This window comes from Heteronotia binoei, chromosome 3, assembly GCF_032191835.1.
Source record: "Heteronotia binoei isolate CCM8104 ecotype False Entrance Well chromosome 3, APGP_CSIRO_Hbin_v1, whole genome shotgun sequence".
Taxonomy (NCBI): domain Eukaryota; kingdom Metazoa; phylum Chordata; class Lepidosauria; order Squamata; family Gekkonidae; genus Heteronotia; species Heteronotia binoei.
In genome coordinates this window covers 119,852,260-119,875,638 of record NC_083225.1, presented here as the reverse complement: position 1 = coordinate 119,875,638, position 23,379 = coordinate 119,852,260, and the positions used below count along the sequence as shown (strand labels likewise).

At 38.7% G+C, this 23,379-nt stretch overlaps 1 protein-coding gene across 12 annotated transcripts in view; it reads right to left on the bottom strand.

Annotated features, from left to right (window-relative positions):
• Window positions 1-23,379, bottom strand: part of ROBO2 (roundabout guidance receptor 2) — a 1,840,872-nt gene that overhangs the window by 240,730 nt on the left and 1,576,763 nt on the right. For all 12 annotated transcript variants that reach the window (XM_060234422.1, XM_060234419.1, XM_060234423.1 and 9 more), the window contains exon 7: window positions 12,683-12,807. In XM_060234422.1, the coding sequence (XP_060090405.1) occupies window positions 12,683-12,807 (125 nt within the window). The remainder of the gene's footprint in view (window positions 1-12,682; window positions 12,808-23,379) is intronic.

Here is a 23,379-nt window from a genome sequence, read left to right as displayed (position 1 = left end):
CAGATTGTTTCTGAAATGAAGCTGTAGTAAAACAGGTTGCTCAGCATTGTGAATCTTGATTTCAGATTTGTGTCCATTCATCTTTTGGTATACCCAGGTCACAATGGCCCTAGATTCAGCTGCTGGACAGTAGTTGGTAGAGTTGTGCCGCTGAGATGGTCAGTATTAGGTTGGCCCAGGGCTCTGTTTCTGTGCTGTGGTCCTTGCAGAAAGCACCCTCCCCCAAGTTTGAAATTAAGAGAGATTCTCAAATTTGAACTAAGGTCCTGTGTGTGGCACTGGCACTGCAACAATGGCACTTGTTCTGCAGGGCAGGAGTCCCTAACCACTGGGCCATGGATTGGTACCGGTGCGTGGCCTGTTAGCAATCGGGCCACGGAATGAGGCAGCATGGCCACTTCCCCTTTTGCTTGTCTGGGCCCCAGGCAGATGAAAGAGGCAGCATGGCCTCACTCTGAGGCAGGGAGGCAGCCTCAGAGTGAGGCTGAAGGGGCAGCACTGCTGTGACCTTAGCCTATCCCTAATTTATAGACCCCTGCCGATCAGCTGAAGTCTTTAAATGGGAGGGGGGCAAATTGGACTTCTTCCACCTGGCCACCTAGCAGGGAGGCAGCAGAAACAAGCCCAGTCTCCCCCGGCCATTTAAAGACCCCTATGGGGACAGGGGCAGGTTGTGGGTGGGAAGGCAGCCTGGGACAGCAAAAATCCAGTGCCCTCCCACTGGTCCGTGGAAAAATTGTCTTCCACAAAACCAGTTCCTGGTGCCAAAAAGGTTCGGGGGCCACTGCTGCAGGGCACATAGAACTATTATGCTCCTTGCAAACAAGTATCCTCACCAAAGTTGATTTTACACTGCATATATTCTCTAGGAGAATCTGACTGCTGCCTGTGTTTGCAAGTTTTTCCCATCATAGGAGATAATGGGAAAGGGGGACAGCCACTTTGGGTCACATAAAATAGGAACCCCTGGTCCAATCTTTTTGGAACTTGGAGTTCCCTGGGGTAGAGGCTCCTGCAGCTACACTGTAAATTTGGTGCCTCTCCCTCAAACCCCCTCCTCCTCAGTGTCAATTTTCCCACTGTGGGGAAATTGATACCTTCTCCCTCTGCCATAGGAAAACATGGGGAATGGACCTCTAGTCCAATCTTTTTGAAACTTGGGGGTTCTCCTAGGGAGATGCTTCTGCAGATACACAAGAAATTGAGTGCCTCTCCCTCAAACCCTTCCCCCCCCCAGCCCTTATACATTATACCCTATGTTTTGCCATTGACTTTAACGGCCCATAGAATATAATGGAGCCGAATATTCGGGATAGCCAACTATCTCCCGAATAAGATTTGGGCACTGAACCTGATATTTGGGGATATTTGGCCCCCTGAATACTTTTACCCCTGAATCTGATTTGAGTCAAATTATTTTCTGTGCACACCCCTAATTACAACATCTGTACCATTACATTTGTGGGGGCCTGAGAAGGGGCCCTATTTTTTTTTTAGAAATTACATAAAGGAACAGAAGAAAGAATTGCAAAATTGCACAAAGATGCTGTTAGGCTCCTGCTTCGTAACAAGTGTATTTCGATTGTATTTTTATCCTTTTCATTTTGATATCATCTTTCTTAGTAAACACTCTACATGACCATAATCCTATAGGTTGTTCAAGATACAGGACTACCTCTTCCCATATAACCCCTGGAGAGCTTCATGGATCAACATTTTCTGGTGATCCCAGGCCCCAAAGAAGTCCACTTAGCCTCAACCCTGGCCAGGGCATTTTCTGTCCTGGCCCCTACCTGGTGGAACAAGCTCCCATTGGAGATTACAGCCCTGCAGGGACTATTGCAGTTCAGCAGGGTCTGTAAGACAGCTGTTTCACCAGGCCTTCAAGTAATGTGGGGACATTTGTCAATCTTTGGTCTCCCGACTGCAGCTGCCCTGCTGAAATCATTTTGTTGAACTGACCCAATACATTAAGGCTATGTCATCTGTCTTATACCAGCTGGGGATGCATGGGAGGAGTGGCTGCAATTTGATATTAACATCTGCAAAATCTGACCTGTTTTTAAGATTGTCATATTGTATGAATTATTTTTAACTCTGTATATTTATTAATTGTTGTTCCTCACCCTGAGACTGTTGAGGAAAGGGAAGGTTATAAATTGAAAATACACATATACATACATGCATGCATACTGCTAACATGCCACATATGATCAAATGGGATACTGTGATGCTGAATATTACTCCATGGGATAAAATAGTAATACGTTATTAGCAGAATATATTATTTAAAAGTATAAAAACCTGTGTGTTGTGTTTTTTCAAGTAAATTGGTAATATACTAGGTTGTAAGGAGATCACTTTAATCTCTAGAATTATGTTACTGGAATTGCACTACACTTAGAAAAACGGGATCAACGAAGTACACACATTCCCTGACATCAGGTTGGTGCATTTCTGTGGAGTTCAACTGCAAGCTTTAGGGAGATGGTTACCAAATATAAAGAACCAGCTGCTGATGCATAAACTGGCAGTAGACTAACCCCAATGGGAACAGATCTCCTCCCTTCCAGCTGGCTGTACTTAGCAAGACAGGATGGAGGAATAGGTCCAAAGTGAAGGATGCCGTATAATTTATTGAAGAGAGCTAACATAAGTAGCTGAACTCAGCTCTACCACAGAGGTATTGTAAAACAGACAGTTTCTGATGAGGAAGAAAAGATCCCTTGGCAAAATTAAATGACAGATAGATTATTTGAGAAAAAACAAAGTACTTGGCATCTACACATTTAGAGAAAGCGGAAGTATCATGTTCTTAATTTTGATAATAAAATATAGTGATTGGATTTAAAAAAACCAAATTAATAGTCTTACAACAAAGCCTGTAAAATTTCATATTAGGATGCAAGCATTAACCTGGTTAACCTCTGTTGCTTTGCTGCAGCTCAATTAAGAAAAAACATGTGGGTATAATGAATCACATTGAACTATGTTTCAAGGTTTGATTATAAACAACTAAGGTATCAATTTCAATGTTACGTTTATTTGCCAAAAAAAGAACATTCTAACCTCCTGGGATCTGGGTCTCAATATTGTAATTAATTCTCCAGGTTTGTAATTAAACAGCTTCAACATGTTACAATCAGTAGGTAATAACATTCAATTAAAGACACAAGACACATTTTCACCTTAAAATGTTTTACCCTTGAAGTAATACCAATGGAAGAGGACAAAATAGCGTATTAACACTTTTCAATTACGCTAAATGACTTTAATCCTGCAAATGATGTCCTACTTTAATTAGAAGCTCTTCCCTTTATTACAACATGATGGATGTCCACTTTATTAGATTCAAGTGTGACACTATAAGCCCACTTTACATAAACATTACCATGTTATTAAGCCTCCTTTACAAGACGGTTTCTAAAATGTTTGCTAGCACATCAGTTCTTCCTGATATAATTTCAAAAATGGTGTTCATTTTCCTCTTGAAGCAATTTTCTCCTTACTGGGGCCAACATTACTGCACTTTTAACATATAAGCTCCAGGTGCTTTGAACAGTAACATGAACAAGCTTAAGATCTGCATAACGTTGCAAAATAAAAAAGCCAGAGAAGATGAAAGCAAGAGAAGATGCTTAATAGCACCAGTGACCAAAAACATTTATGATGTTTCTGTTTAACAAAATAGGCACATCTACAAGATTTAGCTGAGAATATGTTGATATATCGCTCTTTTTCAGTTCCCAAAAGTTTAAACAATACTGACAAAAATGCTGATGAAACGAATCACATATTAGAGAAAACAATTACAGATTAAAAACACAAATGATAAAGGTATCTTAAGTACATCTGAGGCCAGACATGGCTAATATAGTTTGGTTTGAAAGTGTAAAGGAAAGTTTAAAAGAAAAAGAAACAAAAAAGGGTTAAAGAGGAGACAGAGCAGAATAAAGAACTGAGAAGGTTACCTTACTACTGGATAGTAAATATCAAAGGAGTCTGGTGTTGATTGGATGAAAGAGAGTTTCTTGGCCAGACTGGGTGACAATGATTTCTTTTCTGTTGGAAAGTAACTGACTGTGGGAAAGTGACAGTAGGGATTGAGAAAGGGAAGGGAAGAATACCTGAAGAAGAAAAAGCTAACATTTTTAAAACTGTATGAAGTAAAATCTACCCCCCAAAAGTCAGGACTAATCGCTTTGAGTTAGGGAATAAACAGTATTGAATGTCTAGGCTTTTTGATCAAATTGTTTTATATAGTATATATAGTAATCTCCTTTGATGATCATCAAGAAAGGTGAGCTATAAATGAAGTCCTAAATAAATAAACTCTTCTTAATGTTAACAAAATGGCCACAAATGCTTAACATTTTCATATAAAAAAAGAAACAGCTGAACACCCACCAAGTTATTTGAATTTAAAAACTGTATAGAAACCTAGCTTATACAATTCCTATGCCTACTGCCTTACAGAAACGAAGACTATTTTCAAGAAAATGACTGAAAGAGGGAAAGACCTTACATAAGCAACTAAAGATACTGGTGATATTGCAGCAAGGATGAAAGGTTCGGTACTGATATCCACGACCGGATCTACATGTTTTTTGAGGGGAGGGGAAAATCAAAAAATGCTGCCCCCTTATGGGCCATTCTATGTTATGGTCCCATAGAATACAATGGACTCCATACCCAATTTGGCGCCCCCCCCTGTCAGCGCCCAGGGCAAACGCCCCCCTCTGTCCCCCCCCCCTAGATCTGGCCCTGCTGATATCCTGAGATAGCATCAGTGGCACCTGTATATTAAGTGAAACTAGGAGTCCAGCAAGTTGAGAAATCATAAGAAAACATACATGATTAAAATATATGCCACACTATCCAAGAAAGTAATACTATTGAGGGTGATTCCCATGTAAAAACTGAGATAGACACTGAGAAAACGGTTCCTGTTATGATTTTGATCAAAACATTTTCATATTCCTGCTGATCAGTACATGATATAGGAAAAAAACCAATCCTGCAAAAATAATAAATAAATGCTCCACCTTTCTTCCCAATGAGGATCCACAGTGACTTCAACTGTACCTTCATTTTATCCTCACAACTATCCTGGTGAGGTATGTTAGTCTGAGAGAGAGTGACTGGCTTAAGGTTGCCCAGCAAGCTTCCTTGGCAGAGTGGGAATTTGAATCTGGATCTCTCAGGTTCTAGATCAGTACTCTAACCACTACACCACACTGACTCCTATACTTACATAATTTTACAAAATGGTGTTACAGCTTATTTTTCATTGACTCAATTGACTTGCACTGCACTTAATATAAATATGTAGGATAATTTCTACTGTTCAACACTTCTAATGCTGTTTTGAATCTGGGTTTTAGTATTTCTCCTTACAAAAAATGTACTTTAAGTCAGTTATTTCCTTTTGGCAGGGCCTTGTTGCTCATTCCACAATTTTAAATGGGCAGATATCAGAGACTAACCAGCCTTGTTGTTATGTCTCTGGCAGACCAGGAGTTAACAAGGCTATTACAATATTTTTGCTTGAAGTCGCCTTTTCTTTTACAGAGCTGACTGACCCAGTCTTCAACTGGGATTATCTGGTTGCTTTGGGGATAAACAATTTTAGGGGTTCTTCTCAAATTCCCAGGGATAAGTTCTTTTCCATCTCTTCAGCCATGGCCAGTGCTAGGGAGTCGGCAAAGTAAGCTGCTGCCTAGGGCGTCATCTGGCCATAGGGTGACGGGTGCCTTTTCCCCCTCTCCGTGCATGCCACTGGATCCTCAGCCCAGCACTGCTGGGCTGGTACTCCCAAGCCTTTCTGCTTGCCTAGATGGCCACCAGGCAGGCAGGCATCCTCCAGTGCACCTGCCCCAGCTGCTGCAGCTGCCACTGAGCCAGTAAGGGAGCCAAATGAGCGAGCCAGAAAGTCTGCCTGCCTACTCGCCTGCCCACCAAGTGGGCCATGCAGCAACCTCTGGTGCCAAAGTTGTGAGGGGCAGTCAGCAGCAAGAGACACCACTCAAGAGATGCTGTGTCCCCTCCATCTACTGGCTGTCTCCTTTCTGAAGCAGCCCCATTCTGCAATCAGTGCTACCAGAGATCACAGTGCAGCAGTGGCCTCTGCGCAGGTTGCTCTGGGCTATGGTGTACCTCTGGCTGCTGGGCTATGGTGTACCTCTGGCTGCTGGGCTCCCTCCTCAACTGACTGGTTGGCAAGCAGGAGCCTCTCACAGTCCCTGAGCAAGGTTTCCCACTGCCCTAGCTCCGTTCCCTTCCCTTCCTCAGAACTGGCTGCCTCCTGGGCTGCATTTTCTCCAGGTGAATTGACGAACTACCTGTCTCCCTTGGGGGAGCCTCTCCCCTCTTGCGCTGGGCATGCTGCCTGGTTTGCTTTGCTGCTTGCACTCTCCTCTCCTATGGAATCCTGCAATGGCAGCTGTCGTGGCTTCAGTGGCTGGGTGAACACTGGGCAGGGCTGGAAAGTCTCAATGATCACCAATTCCATGGTTCTGGTGGACTTCCTCCCCCCCCCCTCCCCGAGGACATACTCATCTTAGCTTTGGGGCATAAAGAGCCACTCTGCAACTTCTGAAGGGGGAACAAACAACCGCCTGACCCAGCAGAGTCCTCCAAAGATGTGACATTCAGCCCTGAGGGAAGATTTGGCCACCGCAGCAAAGGAGCTGCCCCCCCCCCCCCATGGCCCTGACATCAGCCTTGCAGGATAGTTTTCTAATGGGGCTGGATCTCACAATTTCAAGAGTTAAGGAACCACGTTCCCCCTCCCCTTGCTACTGCTGCCATTGAAACACCAACCATGCTCCAAATATGGGGGAAGGGGTCATGGAGATTCTCCCACAGCAGGGGAGGAGAGAGAGAAAGAGAGAGAGAGAGGGGGGGGGCTCTCCCTCCCTACCCAGTGATTTGTTGCCTGCATACCTAGGAGATCCCCAGGATATGCAAACTTTGTTTTGCTGCTACTGCTTTCTCCTGTGGCCCGGCTGCCTGGGAGGGACACTGCTTTGGAGCGCCAAGGATCCCATGATGTGGTGTCACCAGGCAAGGAGGCAGTCAATAAAAGGTAATTTTCCAAAGAGAAAGGAGCGGGGGAGGGAGGCAGGTGTGGATTTCCTGAATGATTCTATCAGGAAACTAAGAGTCTTGGATGAGTTATAAAAAAAAAAGACACACATAGGGTTTTTTTTTTTTGCTTTGCTTTGCCTTTTTGTTTGTTTTTAAAGCAAGTCCTTCTCTTTGCTACAAAGTCCCACTCCATCTGGGGTGGAATGGGGGTGGAGAGGGGCAAGCTGCAAGGTGGCCCCCAGCACTTCACCTAGGGTGCCAAAAATCCTGGCACCAGCCCTGTCTTCAGCTGCTTTACATGGGTTGTGAAAGGTAAGCCTTTTCCCCAGATCAAACAGGCATCAATTTCAGTGAAACTGTTGAGGCCTTAGCTAAGGGTAGCCAAAATCAGGATAGGTTGGTGTTGTGTATGTGGTCTAATGTTGTGTATTACTAGTGTTCCTGCCTGGCTCATTAGAGTCTTTAGACTGAATTTGGGGACTCAGGAACAATGGGCAGTAGGATCCAAATCCCTGCTGCCCTGCTCCAATCATGGGCCCCCTGCTGGTTTGAATGATCCAATGGTTTCATAGCATGGGAACCTTAAAGTGTATATAGTTGGCCCAGTTCCCCAGTCTTTAAGTGCAGCCCTATACTGTGCTGTACCTAATAAAGAGAGCTATGATCACTGCTACCACGTTTCCTCCTTGCACTGAACCCACTATATTATATTTGGGTGCTTCAGTTATGTTAAATCAGCAAACACCCTGAGGTATCTTTGTATGGGAGAAATTAATCACACCACACGCTGGAGCCTGAACAGCTTAATAGCCTGAGTCAGAACCCATTCAATATTTGGCATTAGATTGCCTGAACTTCCATTCTGACCAGCATGAGTGAATAGTGCTGATCAACATCATGACCGTTTTCACACACAGCTTACCTAGCAGTCACAATCCTGTTCCCTCCGCAGCGTCTGTCGGATTTCCCACCATCTGCGCCGGAGTTACAGGAAGTGCCGCGGCTTTTGCGTAGCAAACGTAAACTGGGTTTTAGCGGTTTATGTTTGCTACGCAAAAGCTGCGGCACTTCCTGTAACTTCGGCGCAGATGGTGGGAAATCCGACCAGACGCTGCGGAGGGAACAGGATTGTGACTGCGAGGTGAGCTGTGTGCGAAAACGGTCCATCTCTCAGCAAAGTTGGTGTGCAGATAATAGTGAAAAATGCTTTCTATATCCCTCCAAGCCTTGAGACAGGATGCTTCTGCCTATATTATGGCAAAACCATAGCATAGCCTCTTAGGAAACCCATACTAATATGAGCAAAAGAAATAATATGGACCCTTTCAAATAGCCTTAGTAATCCATTTTAGCTGCTGGTTGCTAACAGATTTGTGTCATGTCAGGCGCAATCATTTGGGCTTCTATAGCTGCTACTAGATTTTATTTATTTATATATATATATATATATATATATATATATATATATATATATATATATATATATATATATATATATATATATACACCACTGTTTGCCGCCCCCCCCCCCAATTTCAGGTGTTATTTGCACATCTTAACCACTATAGTCTTGAAAGTACTGCTTGCCAACCCCCCACCCTTTTTGCAGTTCATTTCAGCTTTTTATATATATATATATATATATATATATATATATTTGCATTATACTGCTAGACCAAAAATTAAAATACTCCAAAAAAAACCTGAAATAGAATGGGCTGCAATAAGAGCAGAGGGGGAAACGGAATGGTTTGAAATGGGCGGAGCGCTATAAACATGGCTTATAAATAGATTTAAATAAGCTGTCTGAAATATAAGAACATTCCTGCTGGATCAGACTAATGGTCCAGCTAGTTGAACATCCTAACACAGGGGCCAACTAGTTACTCTGGAGGACCAACAAATAGGGCAGAGTCTGAGACTTTTCCCCAATGTTGGCTCCTGACTCTGGGATTCAGAGGTTTAGTGAAGGGTGTCAAACATGTGGCTCAGGGACCAATTCAGCCCTCCCCCCAGAGGGCTCCTATAAGGCCCCTGACCAACTGGCCATCATCTGCTTTCTTCTCCCTTTCTCTTGCTTCCTTCTGCATCACAGCTTGCTTTGCCAAGCTTGTTCAATTGTACAGGAGCTACATAGTAAAGCTTCTATTTTCTCCATTGGCTGAAGCTCCTCCCTTGGAGAGGAAGGGGGTCAGGAAGACTTTGCTTTGCCAGGCTCTCTCAATCATACAGCAGAGCTACTGAGCCAAGCCTCTCATCCTTCTATTGACTTAGGCTCCTTTCCTTCCTAGTTCCCTGGGGAAAGGAGGAGACAGCAATAGCTTCCTTTGCCCAGTTCCCTGGATCCCATGGGAGAGATACAAAGAAAGCACCTTTAAGATCAATGAGTGCTCATGTTTTAAGCATAGTTTATTTTATGTTTTTTAAAATATATATATATTTGTAGTTTACATCTCAGCTACCTAATCTTACATAGGTACACACATGGCCCAGCCCGACAAGGTCTCATTTATGTCTGATCCGGCCCTCATAACAAATGAGTTCAACGCCCCAGGTTTATTGCCTCTGAATGCAGGGGTTCCCCACCATGGCTAATAGCTATTGATAGATTTATCCACCAAAAATCTATATAATCTCCTTTTAACACTATGTATTTCTGTGTCCATCACTACATCCTCTGGCAAGAAATTCCACATTCTAATCATTTTAATCTTCTGTCCCCACATCATTTTACAAGAGTTTAAAAAAACAATATGAAAGAGGCCTATGTTATAATCCAATTATTTAATAATTTCAATAAACTCAATTTAATCCTTATTGGTGACTGGTATCGTTGCAACAATGTGGGAAGAACTGATTTGGTAAACTGGCATTATATAGATTCCAAAGTAATTAACAAAACATAACGGTTTCACTGAGTATGACACCAGCTGCACAGGAAAAAAAATCCTTATTTATTATTTTTCTTTGGCAGAACAAGACTATTACAGCAGTGAAAACACCAGGAAGAAAATAATTTTTTTATATTGTTATTTGTTACAGTTTTTATTCAACATAATTGGGGGTAAAAATGAAAGGGGCCTATGTTATAATTCAGCTATGTAATAATATCAATAAACCTCAATTTAATCCTTATTGGTGACTGGAATTGTTGTGAGAATGTGGGAAGAACTGATTTGGTGTTGAGATTATACAGACACCAAAGTAAGTAATAATTTACAAAATGTAAAGGTTTCACTCCAACATGATCATAGTATGTGCTATAATTTACAGAAATTTACATGGGAGACATAAAACATCCCAGATTAATTTACCTTATTAAGATTGAGGAATGCATGAGGAATATGCCTTCTTAGTGTAGTGGTTGAAATGTTGGTCTAGAATCTGTGAGACTCAGTTCAAATATCCACTGTGCCACCTTTGGACATCCTCTCTCAGCTTAACCTACCACAACATAATGTTATGGCAATATAATGGAGGAGAGGTGGTGAATACCACTCTGAGATTCTTGGAGCAAGTGTGAAATAAAAATGTTCTTAATAGATAAATAAAATCCTATTTAAAACCATAGATTTACCCTGGAGAGATTAATATTTGTCCTTGGTTTGTCACAGAGGAAAGCCTAAACAAAACAGTATAATATAATTCAAATTTCTTGGAAATCAAACAATTATTTTACAATTATAAACAATTATAATTATAAACAATTATAAAATGATTTACTGAAAGGATTTTAAAGACATTTCACACCCAACATTAATTTCTAGGGTTGCCAGGTCTGACTCAGAAAATATCTGGGGACAGAGCCAGGAGACTTTTGGGGTGGAGCCAAGAGCAAGTGATATCACATCCTGTGATGTCACTTACAGGTCAACTATCAACTTATGTAATTTCCCAAACCTCACCCCTTCCTGTGATGTTACTTTCAGGGTACTCCTCCAAACTCACAACTTTCTCTGAAGTAATGAATGGGCATGTAGAGTTGCCAGCTCCAAGTTGGAAAATTCTTGAAGACTTGGATATGGAAACTTGGGAGGACAGGGACATCAGTGGGGTACAACACCATAATGTTCACCCTCCAAAGCTTCCATTTTCTCCAGTGGAATTGACTTCTGTATTCTGGTGATGAGCTGTAATTCCAGGAGATCACCAGGTCCCACATGGAGACTGGCATCTTTAACTGCATCATACCAGCAACTTCCTCAGAAAGCACCTCCAAACGTTGACCCAGACAGATAAGTCACAATCATGCACCTTCTATTTGAACATAGACAAAAATTTCCTTATATCTTATGGTTTGGCAACCTGTACCTGAGACTAATAGTAAGAACCATAGCTAATGGCTATGAACCTATCACTTTATTATATTTGTTAACATTTTCCCAAAATAAATACCTGAGATTGTTAATGCAACTATACTTCATTTACATGCATTATTAAGTTGTATTCTTTAAAGAGAGAACTATAGTAGAAATACATGTTGAAATGAAACCCCAGGAACAATCCCCCCCCCCCCCCATGCCAATAGCTTCCTTGTTAATGCTTATCTGCCAGGACAAGGGTAGCCAAACAGCAGCTTGCAAGCCATCTCCAGGTTAGGAAATTTAGGATATTTAAGGGGCAGGGCCTAGAGAGGGTGGGGTTTGAGGAGGGATAGGACCGCAGACAGATACAATGCCATTTACTCCTGAGAAACCACTGGAGGTCACTCAGTTTTACAATTGCTCTCTAGATGGCAGAGATCACTTCCCCTTGGGGGGGGGGAGTCAATGCATTCACTTGGGTGGGTGGAAGGACAGCAGGGTGGCGGGCACTCACCCAGAGCCCCAGGAACAAATAAAACTGTAATCTATTTTGGATATCCAACATATTAAAAGGAATGTTTACAACATGGACACATTTTATAAATATACTAGGAATAAGGCCCAGTGTGGAGAAGAATACAACAGGCTCTAGAAGGAGGCTATTTATTTTGGGGAAATGTTAACAAATATAATATAAACATGTTCCTGGTTGAACTCCACTGCATCAAACTCACTATTTAACACCGTTATATTTTTCTTCACAATAGCCTTACTCCTAGTAGAAACATAATTTTATAAAGGTTGTATAAAAGCTGTTATTGCTTCTGTCTATCCAGATGTAAATATCATATGCCATTTTCAACCTGAAGTTTCATAATAAAAGAACTATTTATTTATAAAATGTTGGCTCTTAACAGTACACATTTTAGAAGACATTTATACTTCTGAGTAAAAAGTCCTGTTATTGACTGCTTTTAAAACACTAACGTTTCAAATTTAATTGTACACCTTACTTACAGCTCTGAGAGGACTATGACTGACACAAGGTCACCCAGCAGCTTCATGTAGATGAGTGGAGTATCAAACGCAGTTCTCCCAGATTAGAGTCCACACTCCTAACCACTACACCAAACTGAGATATGTGTAGTTGTGTGTACTCTTATAACTAGAAATTTCTTTCCTTGTGAAGGAAATTTAATTTCAGAATTAGAAGGCTTCTACAAATTAATACCATGAATCAGATGTTTAAAAATGTAAAATTGGATACACTGACATATTAGAAAACTCACCTGGCTGCCTTCTTTTTGCCAAAAAACAGCTGGTTGGGGATTTCCCTTAGTTTCACATGGAAAGGTCACTGTTCGGCCCTGGGCAACAATTTGATCACGTGGCCTTACCACAAATTGCGGAGGTGCTATGATAAGGGAGGTGAAAACAAGATATTAAGGCTTGAAAACTCTTAGTAACTATGAAACATATGTGTTATGTTGTTGCTTTTTTCATTCCAAATCATTAATAGAAGTCACATATTTTAACGATAGCAGAATAAACAAAAGGAATAAACTTTTTCCAAGAAAGCTTAAAATTATGCCAGAGGAAACAACTTCATGCTTTAAATAGGGATGCTTACAAAATTCTCTCTATTAAAACTTCTACCTAGATAGTGGCATTCTGAAAAAGATGGAATTGTTTAATGCCATGATGAATTTCATTCCAATGGTTTTTTCCTCATTACAATTACTGATGTCACAATTACATATACATGATTTTTAAAAATGTACAAAGAAATCATGTTGTGATCTATTATTGCATCAAGGTTTTCTTTATTCTGAGATTTAATCAGTTAATATTACAGTACATAGAGGAATGTGCAATTGCATTCTGATTCTGTTTCTGTGCACTAGTTTAACTATGAATACAAAACATGACATGAAAAGTGGGCTAAAAATTACTATTGAAAGTTCTAAAAGATAAACTGGAAGGCGGGTGGAACAGAGTGCTTGACAAAGTCAAGTACAAAACAGTAATTAAATAAAATGGGCAAACATCCTCTTCTATCTTTTTTCAAATCCTTGTTTTTATCTCATGGTTCCACAATGAAATTGTATATATATTATCAAGCAGGAAATTGTTACATATCACTTGGCATTATTACACAATAAAACTATAATATACAATATTTGCAAAGGCTATTCCAATGGACATACTGTACTTGGACTCTTCCTTCAATATTACAACAAGCAGATATTTATTACCAAGCATATGTACACCAAGAGGTTCATTCTGTTCTTGAGCTACATTCATGGACTAGATATTTCAGACATAAAAGGGGCTACTTAATGGGAGACTTAAGGTCAGAAAGGAAGAACAAAAACTAAAGTCTAATTGGCTGATACAATAAATTGTGTTCATTCTTCTAAGGGATAGTCACAAATGAAGTATGCTGCCTTCACAAAAACTGTTCACCATAGAACCTGTAACAGCTGTTGAGAATGCTGGTTCTACGAAATTACATTTCTGCAATTATCTAAAAATCCGACACAGAAACACCTGATGAAACGTTTGCAATGTATGAAACCAAGCTTTTGGCTATCAAGCAATTACCATTCATTGCTTTTGCTCCAACATTAAATGGGTCATAGAAAACCAAATAGAAAACATCTATGTTTAATTGATATTTGCAAATCAAAGACAATGATTCTGAAAGAAATATATTGCATGCCATTGAGAAAATTAGACAAGATGCCTTTCGTTTTTTAGAAAAAAAAAAAAAAGAACAACAATTAAGATTAGAGGCCTTGGACACTCTTTTCCTTGAAACACTGTTTTGAAGCAAAATAAATATTGTACATAGTAAATTAGATTTGATTTCTGGCAAATTATGCTTTGATACAGCATTCAGCAAGTGCTGGCTTCAATCAATGTCACACTAAAGCTCTGTTATGCTAATAGCAGCTTGGGAGGGCGAGTAAGCTGATATGGAAATGAGATGGTTGAACATGAATAGAAAGCACAGGCCAAGTATGAGGTGGGTTTTGAGATGAGGGGATGGGACCTTAAGGTTAATCACATCATGTTCAGGGTTGTTTTTAACAGCAGAAGATTGTATTCTACAGAAGAATTAGAAATGAGGCAGAAAGACAGGAGTTGTGAGCACTGGTGTGTTACTCAGTGTCTGTGTCTCTCTAGATATCTTTTCTTGCTTGAGTAAATAACTCAAAGGGATAGGAAACAAATGTATTTTAATATTTGGTGTTAGAAGAGAAACTAGTATTGCAAGAAATGCTGTGAAACATTTCAAATTAATTTGTCTAAACCTACTTGCTATAAATAGTATTGCAACACTGAACTCCAATACAGAATGAAGACTATATTTTTAACTCAACAGTTAAAGCTCATTAGTTGATAAGCATTGGCTGTTCAAAATGCTGCACTGGGACTTCCTGTTTGGCTGGAAGACAGTCTGCAGCTCCCTAACAGAGGGGGATTTTATTGTCACTGTTCAGGGTATTAAAGACCCCTGATAAGGTCTATGCTCATTAACCCTAGGCAAGGGTTAATCCAAGACGACTTATCTTCCTTTAATGCTGTTGATATCGAACTGGAGGAGTCAGGAAGCTGGCTCCTTCAGTTCTTGATGTCCGGCAATGGAATTTGTCAACCATCGTCTGCAGTGACTCTAAAGTGACTTCGGTCACTCAAGGCTGTCGGGATCCAAGCACTCTAGAAGGACGGATTTTAATTGCAAGAAAATAGCAGCCGGGGGAGTTGAAAACATCTAAAAGGTACACTCATCATTCTTATCTTCACTCTGAGAGACTTTGAATATAGTTTAAATACTGAGTGGATTAACAACAGACGAAGGCAAAGCATAATTGAATGGAAAAAAACAACAAAAAACTTTTACCTTGTTAAGCTGAGCTCTGTGGCTTTGGAAGTGAACAACAGCAAAAAATAAAAAAAACCCTTCAAGATAAGAGTGAAAATTGGCAGTCGGAGGCTGGTGACGCAGAAGAAAGAAAAGAGAGTTGCCGTGTATATATGCCCATAAACTGCAGAACCTTGAATGAACTGAGCTGAGTGGGGGCATAGTAGGAAAAGAATTCAGCTTGTGAAAATTGAACGCCGTAAAAATAATTGCCTTCAAAGATATTTGGAGAAAAGACATATTGTTGTGGATTCTTGTGATTGCGGTTTCTTCATGCAGCTCAAAAAACTGCGAGACTAGACACGAGATCAGTCTAAGCTGTGACAGGAAGTGAAACTAAAAGGGGCTGGACAATAAATCAGATCCTATAAGGATAACAAGAGCTGTGACATCCGACCTTTGAACTAGGAAGGAATTGAGTCCAAGACTCAGACCAAGAAAGACGAAGAGAGACCTCTCTAGGCTGGAACTGAACCATAGAGAAATAACGATTGCCATTTTAAAAGGGAGAAAAACTGTCAAAATTGTTAAAATTCAATATCTTTGCTCAGGAAGAAGGGAGAAAAACGAAACTAGTCTCATCTGAAAGAACTGGCTCTAAGCTATTGGATTGGATGCTAAACTTTATGTGGGGATTTTTTTAAGGTTTGGTGATTTTTTATATGTCAGTAGAAAGAATAACACGTGCAAGAGCCCAATTATTTGACAAGATGCAGTCTCAATTTGATGCTCTGGAGGCAAAAATGTTAAAAGCTATGGACAAATTGCATTTGGCAATAAAAAAAGATATTAAAAAAGAAGTTGGAGACCTTAGGAAGGAGATAGAGAGTTTTAAGGAAGAGACTCAAAATAAAGTGAAAGAGGTAGAGATGAAAGTGGATACACAGGCCTCTGCCTTGCTAAAAATTCAAGAAAAGGTCATAATACACGACTGTAAGTTGCTGGAGTCACAAGTGCGTCTAAGAGGGGTACCTGAAAAAGAAGAGACAGATTTAAAAGGCTATATGGTGGATATCATCACTGAGTACATAGAAGAAGACCCTGACAGATTTAAGAGTATGTTGGAGGGTGCCTATAGAGTCAACTCAGTTTATGCGAAGAATAAAGGCCTGCCAAGAGACATCGTCATAAGATTAAGATCAAAAGAGGTGGCAGAGAAAATCGTGAGAAAAGGGTACCAAAAAGCCTGGGCAATAGAAGGGAGCAGAGTTAAAATAATGAAAGAGCTACCAAGAGAAGTGATCAGCGATAGGAAAAAGTACAAGAAGCTAACCGATCAGTTACGTGCAGAGGGCACAAGATATAGATGGATAATACCAGAGGGTCTTGGATTTGAACAAAATGGCAAAAGGATTACAATAAGAAGCGAACAAGAGATGCATAGCTTTTTTGAAGAAAATAAAGAACCAACATCATAATGGAGTACAAATTACTATCTTGGAATATAAATGGACTAAATTCACCACAGAAAAGAAGGAGAACATTTCATTGGATTAAAAAGCAAAAATGTAATATAATTTGTTTACAGGAAGTTCATATACAACGCAAGGACAGTAAATTTTTGTGGAATAGAAATTTGGGGTTGGAATTTTTTTCACTAGCAGAGCAAAAGAAAAGAGGGGTGGTTTTTTACATTAAAGAACAACTTGACCCAAAATTAATCTTTAAAGATAAAGAAGGAAGATATATTGCTGTTGAGGTAACGATAGAGGCGAAAAAAACGTTACTACTAGGACTTTATGCACCCAATGGAGCGAAAGACAAATTCTTTAAAGACATAAATCGACAAATGGACGAAGAGACCTATGACCAGGTATTGATGATGGGCGATTTTAATGGGACAATACAAAATAACCTTGACAGATCAAGTCCAAAGAAGAATGATAAAGAAGGGAAGCTGCCCAATTCTTTCTTTGAGTTGATTAAACAGGAAAATCTAGAAGACATTTGGAGAAAGTTCAACCCTGAGGTAAGAGACTATACATTTTTCTCAGCAAGGCATAATTCTTTTTCCAGAATTGACATGCTGTGGGGTTCCCAAGGCTTGGGCCTCATAACAAAAAAAATTGAGATTCTTCCAAAGGTTTGGGCGGACCATAACCCAATATGCTGGTCCACAAAATTGCAAAGAAAATCAAGAAGATGGAGAATTAATGAGGATTTACTACAAAATAAAGACACTGTGTCATTCTTAGAAAAGGAGACTGCAGCATTCTTCCAAATAAATGAAACGGACGATATGGAGTATCAAACAGTATGGGACACTTATAAAGCAGTAATGAGGGGTATATTAATTACATTGAATAATAAAGACAAAAGAGCAAGAGAAGAAAGGCTGTCAGTACTGCAAAATGAAATAAATAAAAAAGAAAAGGACTTAAAAAAAAGACCAGGGAAGAAAAAATTAATAAAAGAAATTACGATATTACAATCCCAAGTTAAACATTTGCTGAATAAAGAAATAGAATGGAATTTAAAAAATTTGAAACAGAAATCGTTTGAAAGTGCAAACAAACCTGGTAAATACCTGGCCTGGCAATTAAAAAAGAAGAAAGAAAATAAGACTATAAATAAAATCATGGCAAATGGGAAAACAGTAGTGGACCAAGAAGGAATTAAAAGAGAATTCTTTAAATACTATGCAAATTTATTCAAGGGTGTGAACGTAAGTAAAGAAAAAGTGGAAGAGTATCTACGAAACATTCAGGTGGCACCTTTGACGGAATATATGAAAAAGATATTAAATGACCCAATAGAGAAAATTGAAATAGAAGCAGCAATAAAAGCAATGCAAGAGGGTAAAGCTCCAGGGCCAGATGGATTTACATCAAAATTTTACAAATCTCTTAAGGATGAAATAACACCCAAACTGTTGAAGTTGTTAAACACGATAAGAGAAGAAGGGAAAATCCCAAAGACTTGGAGGGAAGCTGTAGTCTCTTTGATTCCTAAGGAAGATAAAGATAGCACAAACGTAAAAAATTATAGACCAATCTCATTGTTGAATAATGACTATAAGATCTATACAAGAATCTTAGCAGAGCGACTGAAACAATACCTGACCAACTTTATAAACAAAGACCAAGCGGGATTTCTTCCTAAAAGACAAATAAGGGACAATGTAAGAGCTGTTATTAATGTCGTGGAATACTATGAAAAGCACCCGGAAAAGGAAGTGGCCTTATTTTTTGTTGATGCAGAGAAAGCCTTTGACAACTTAAATTGGGACTTTATGTTTGCGGTAATGGAAAAAATTAATTTAGGGGAACAATTTATAAAAATGACAAGAGCAATATATACAGATCAGCATGCAAAATTGTGTATAAATGCAGACCTTACCAAAGAATTGAAAGTGAGCAAAGGAACAAGGCAAGGATGCCCGCTATCACCATTGTTGTTTATAATGACTCTTGAAATTCTGTTACAACAAATTCAAAAAGATGAAAAAATAGAAGGTCTAAAAATTAGAAGATTCTCTTATAAATACAAAGCTTTTGCAGACGATATAGTGTTCATAATGGAGAATCCGGTTCAAGTGTCACCACTGCTGTTAGCTAAGATAAAAGAGTACGGAGAACTAGCAGGATTATACATAAATAAGGAGAAATCGAAATTCCTCTGTAAAAACATGCAACCAAATAAAACAAAAGAACTACAAAAGGTGACAGGTTGTGAAGTCACAACCAAAGTTAGGTACCTTGGAATAGAGATAACAATGAAGAACATTGATTTATTCAAAAACAATTATGAAAAACTGTGGTGTAAGATGGACAAAGATTTGATGAAATGGAATAAACTCAACTTGTCCTTACTGGGCAGGATAGCTGCAATCAAAATGAATATTTTGCCAAGGATAATGTATTTGTTTCAAACCATCCCGATTGTAAAAGAAGCAAAACAATTCAACAAATGGCAAAGGAAAATTTCTGATTTCATTTGGGCCGGAAAGAAACCAAGGATAAAGATGAAGATCTTAATGGATGCCAAAGAGAGAGGAGGTTTTCAACTTCCCGATCTAAGACTATATCACGATGCAGTTTGTTTGACATGGATAAAAGACTGGATAATGCTGTTAGACAAAAAACCTTTGTGGTTAGAAGCTCACGGAAATAGATTCGGCTGGCATGCATACATGTACTATGGGAAGAATAAAATCGATGGTTTTTTCTCTCACCACTATGTCAGAAATACATTACTAAATACTTGGATAAAATACAAGAAATATGGGGACGAGAGAAAACCACTATGGATAGTGCCAGCAGAAGTAATAAAAATAACAGCTGATTCTGAAGAAAAAAGAGAAACGTCATATAACCAACTGCTTAAGATCCAAGGAGATAAAATTGAATTAAAAACCTCAGAAGAGTTAAATAACAATTATGACTGGTTTCAAATGCAACAAATTAAAAGTTTGATGGAAAACGACATAAAATCAGAGGGAATTAGACGAGAACAAACAGAATTGGAAAGGGTCCTGTTAGGTGACAATGAAAAATTGATATCAAAAGTATATAAGTTATTATTGAAATGGTCTACAGAAGAAGAAGTAGTAAAGTCTCAAATGGTCAAATGGGCAATTAATGTGAATAGAGAAATACAAATGGAAACATGGGAGCACCTCTGGAAGAACTCAATGAAGATATCAACTTGTCAAAGCATAAAGGAGAACTGTTTTAAAATGATGTATAGGTGGTATATGACTCTGAAAAAATTGGCTAAGATAAGTAAGAAAATGTCGGATAGATGTTGGAAATGTAAAAAACATGAAGGTTCTTTCTTCCATATGTGGTGGACATGTGAAAAAGCGAAAGAATTCTGGAAGATGATACAACAAGAAATCACCAAAATTTTGGGTTATGATTTTAAGAAAATTGCAGAGACGTTTTTACTTGGATTACAATTAGAAAAATACCCAAAAGAAGATAGGACTTTAATCTGGTACCTGTTATCAGCTGATAGGACTTTGTACGCGCAGCTTTGGAAGCAAGAAAAAATACCAGAGAAATGGGAATGGACCATGAAAGTTTTATCGTGGTGTGAAATGGACAAATTAACCAGAACACTAAGAGACTATGATCTAGAGATATTCAAAAGGGAATGGAGAAAATTTAAAGGATACATGGAGAAAACTTGGAAAGTAAAGAAATATTGGACAATTTTTTAGTTGTAAGAATATATATATGGAACTTTGAGCAGTCAGAAGTGCCTTTAGCATGGATTTGAACTTATAACCTCGGGGAAGTCAACATTGGAGGGAGGGGGGATGGAAATGTCATATGGGTTAATGTGAAAAAAGGAAAAAAAAATTAAGAAATAGATAAGTTTTGTAACCATATGCTACCAATAAATTGTTTAAAACATCAAAATGCTGCACTGAATCACTGCAGCTCCTTCCATGTTGAACTTATAAGGAAGTGAACATGAATAAGCTCAATTCAAGTTGGACTTCCAGGGTAGGAAAATGCCGAGCTGAGCTGCTTCTCATAAAGGGAGCAGGCTGGAACTTCTGTTCGGGGTAGTGGAAGGCAAATTAATGCCTACTGCCTACTTTTCTTAGTCCAAGATATGCACAAAAAACTTTGAGGAGATTTACCTTGGCTAAAAGGGAGTCCGGGGGGGGGAGGCTCCTTTGAGGCTTTGAGGGGTCTCCAGAGAAGAGTTGCATTTTCATCATCTGCAGAAGTTTCCAGAGTCATTTATTTGACATAAGCTCAACAAAATCCTAACCTTCTTGGACATTATTAAACATCTAAAGCTACACAAGACCAGTGTGGATCTGGATAACTTGCAGAAAAGGTACAGATTACAATCTTTCATTCCAGGACTATTTAAAGTTAAACAGAATAAATTCAGAAGGTGGGAAATGGAAATCTAGAAAGCTTGGAAGAAGAGATGAAGAGGTGAAATTTGGACTTTTTAAATTTAAAGGACAGTGCTAAAAAATGAGACGGAACTTATTGTTTGGTCTGCTTGCGGTTTTGAAAAAAGAGCACCATCATCACAGACCTGCAGCGTACATAGTCAACACAGGAAGTACGTCAAGTATCATGAGATCTCTCTACCAGCAAAAACGGGATTTGGTGGCATGTAAAGCAGGAAGCATTAGATGAAAAGCCTACTCTAGAACTATAATACCATAGAAAAACATTGGCGGCCATTGCAAGGAGGTCAAAATTAAAATAATATTTTTAAGGTGTTCGGGACATTAAAAATTGTTGGAAAAAATTGAGGTGGTGATGAAAAGATAAATACTATTGGACATTATTGTTAATAATGGATTTTAGAAGCTTTTAAAGGAATTTGTTTTTTAAAAGGGAAGTAGAAAGTCGCGACTGCCATTTTGAAAGAATTAAAAACTTAAAAAAATTAAAATCTCAGCCTAGGAGGCTCTAAGGACGGCAAAATTAGACTTGTTGGGAAAAGCAAGCTCTAATCTTTTGAATCTGATAGTCAAATTTTAAATTGGTTGGAGTAAAATTTTTGGTGTTTTTAAATGTCAGAGCATAAGCAAACCCGTACAAGGGCTACTTCTCCGGAGAAAATGCAGGAACAATTAGAGGCAATGGAGGCTAGAATGATGAAAGGTATGAAAGAGATTATAACTGCCTCTAAGAAAGAAATTATTGAAGAGATTAAAACAAGATATTGAGGATCTCAGAAATGAGACTGAGGAAACATCTAAGAAAGTGCAGGAGGTAGAAGGGAGAATGAAAGTACATGATTCCACCTTGTTGAAAATACAAGAAAAAGTGGCAATCCATGACTGCAAATTGATGGAGACTCAGATACGTCTGAAAGGAGTACCTGAAAAGGAAGAAAGTGACTTGAAAGAATATATAATTAAAAAAAAAAAACAATTGCAGAATTTTTGGCGGAAGATCCCTGGCTGAGCAGAAGAAAAGGGGAGTGATTTTTTATGCTAAACAGGAATTGGATCCGAAATTAGTACTAAAAGATAAAAATGAAAGATTTGTAGCAGTAGAAATAAATTTGAATGGGAAAAAAACGTTGTTATTGGGGATTGTACACTCCAAACGGAGCGAAGGATGTATTTTTTAAGGATGTTACACAACAACTTTATGAATTGACATATGATCAAGTTTTGATAATGGGGGACTTTAATGGAACAATTCAGAATGCATTGGATAGATCTGGACAAAAAAAAATAATAAGGAAGGAAAATCTTTTTTTGAATTGGCTAAACAAAAAAATCTGGAAGATATATGGAGGAAATTTAATCCTGAAGTACGGGACTATACCTTTTTTGCAGCAAGACGTAATTCTTTTTTCTAAAATTGACATGTTGTGGGGCACTAAAGATTTGGGCCTTATAACAAAGAATATTGAGATTTTACCTAAAATAGGAGCTGATCATAACCCAATAATATGGATTACAAATTCGTTGAAAAAATCAAGAAGATGGAGATTAAATGAAGATTAACTACAGAATAAAGCAATAGTGACATCTCTAGAAAACGAAACCAAAGCTTTCTTCCAAATAAACAACAGAGAAGATATTGAATTCCAGATGGTGTGGGATGCCTATAAAGCAGTAACGAGAGGAATATTGATAACATTGAGCAATAAAGATAAGAGGGCAAAAGATAAACAGATGTTGGATATTCAAAATGAAATAAAGAAAAAAGAAGGTGAATTAAGGAAAAGGCCAGGGAAAAAGAAAATTATGAGGGAGATTACAATATTGCAAACACAAATGAGACATTTGTTAAATAAAGAACTGGAATGGAATTTGAAAAAATTACAGCAAAAGTCTTTTGAGGGAGCAAATAAACCTGGAAAGTACTTGGCCTGGCAATTGAAAAAAAAGAGAGAAAGTAAAAGTATTAGTAAGATTGTGGCTGATGGAAGAGAGATGGTGACCAAGAAAGAATAAAAAGAGAATTTTTAAAATATTATGCTAAACTATTTAAGGGTGTTAAAATAAAGAAAGAAAAGATGGAATTGTATTTACAAAATATTAAAATAGCACCCTTAACAGAAAATATGAAAGAAGTTTTGAATGCGCTAATTGAAAGAATAGATTGAAGCGGCGATCAA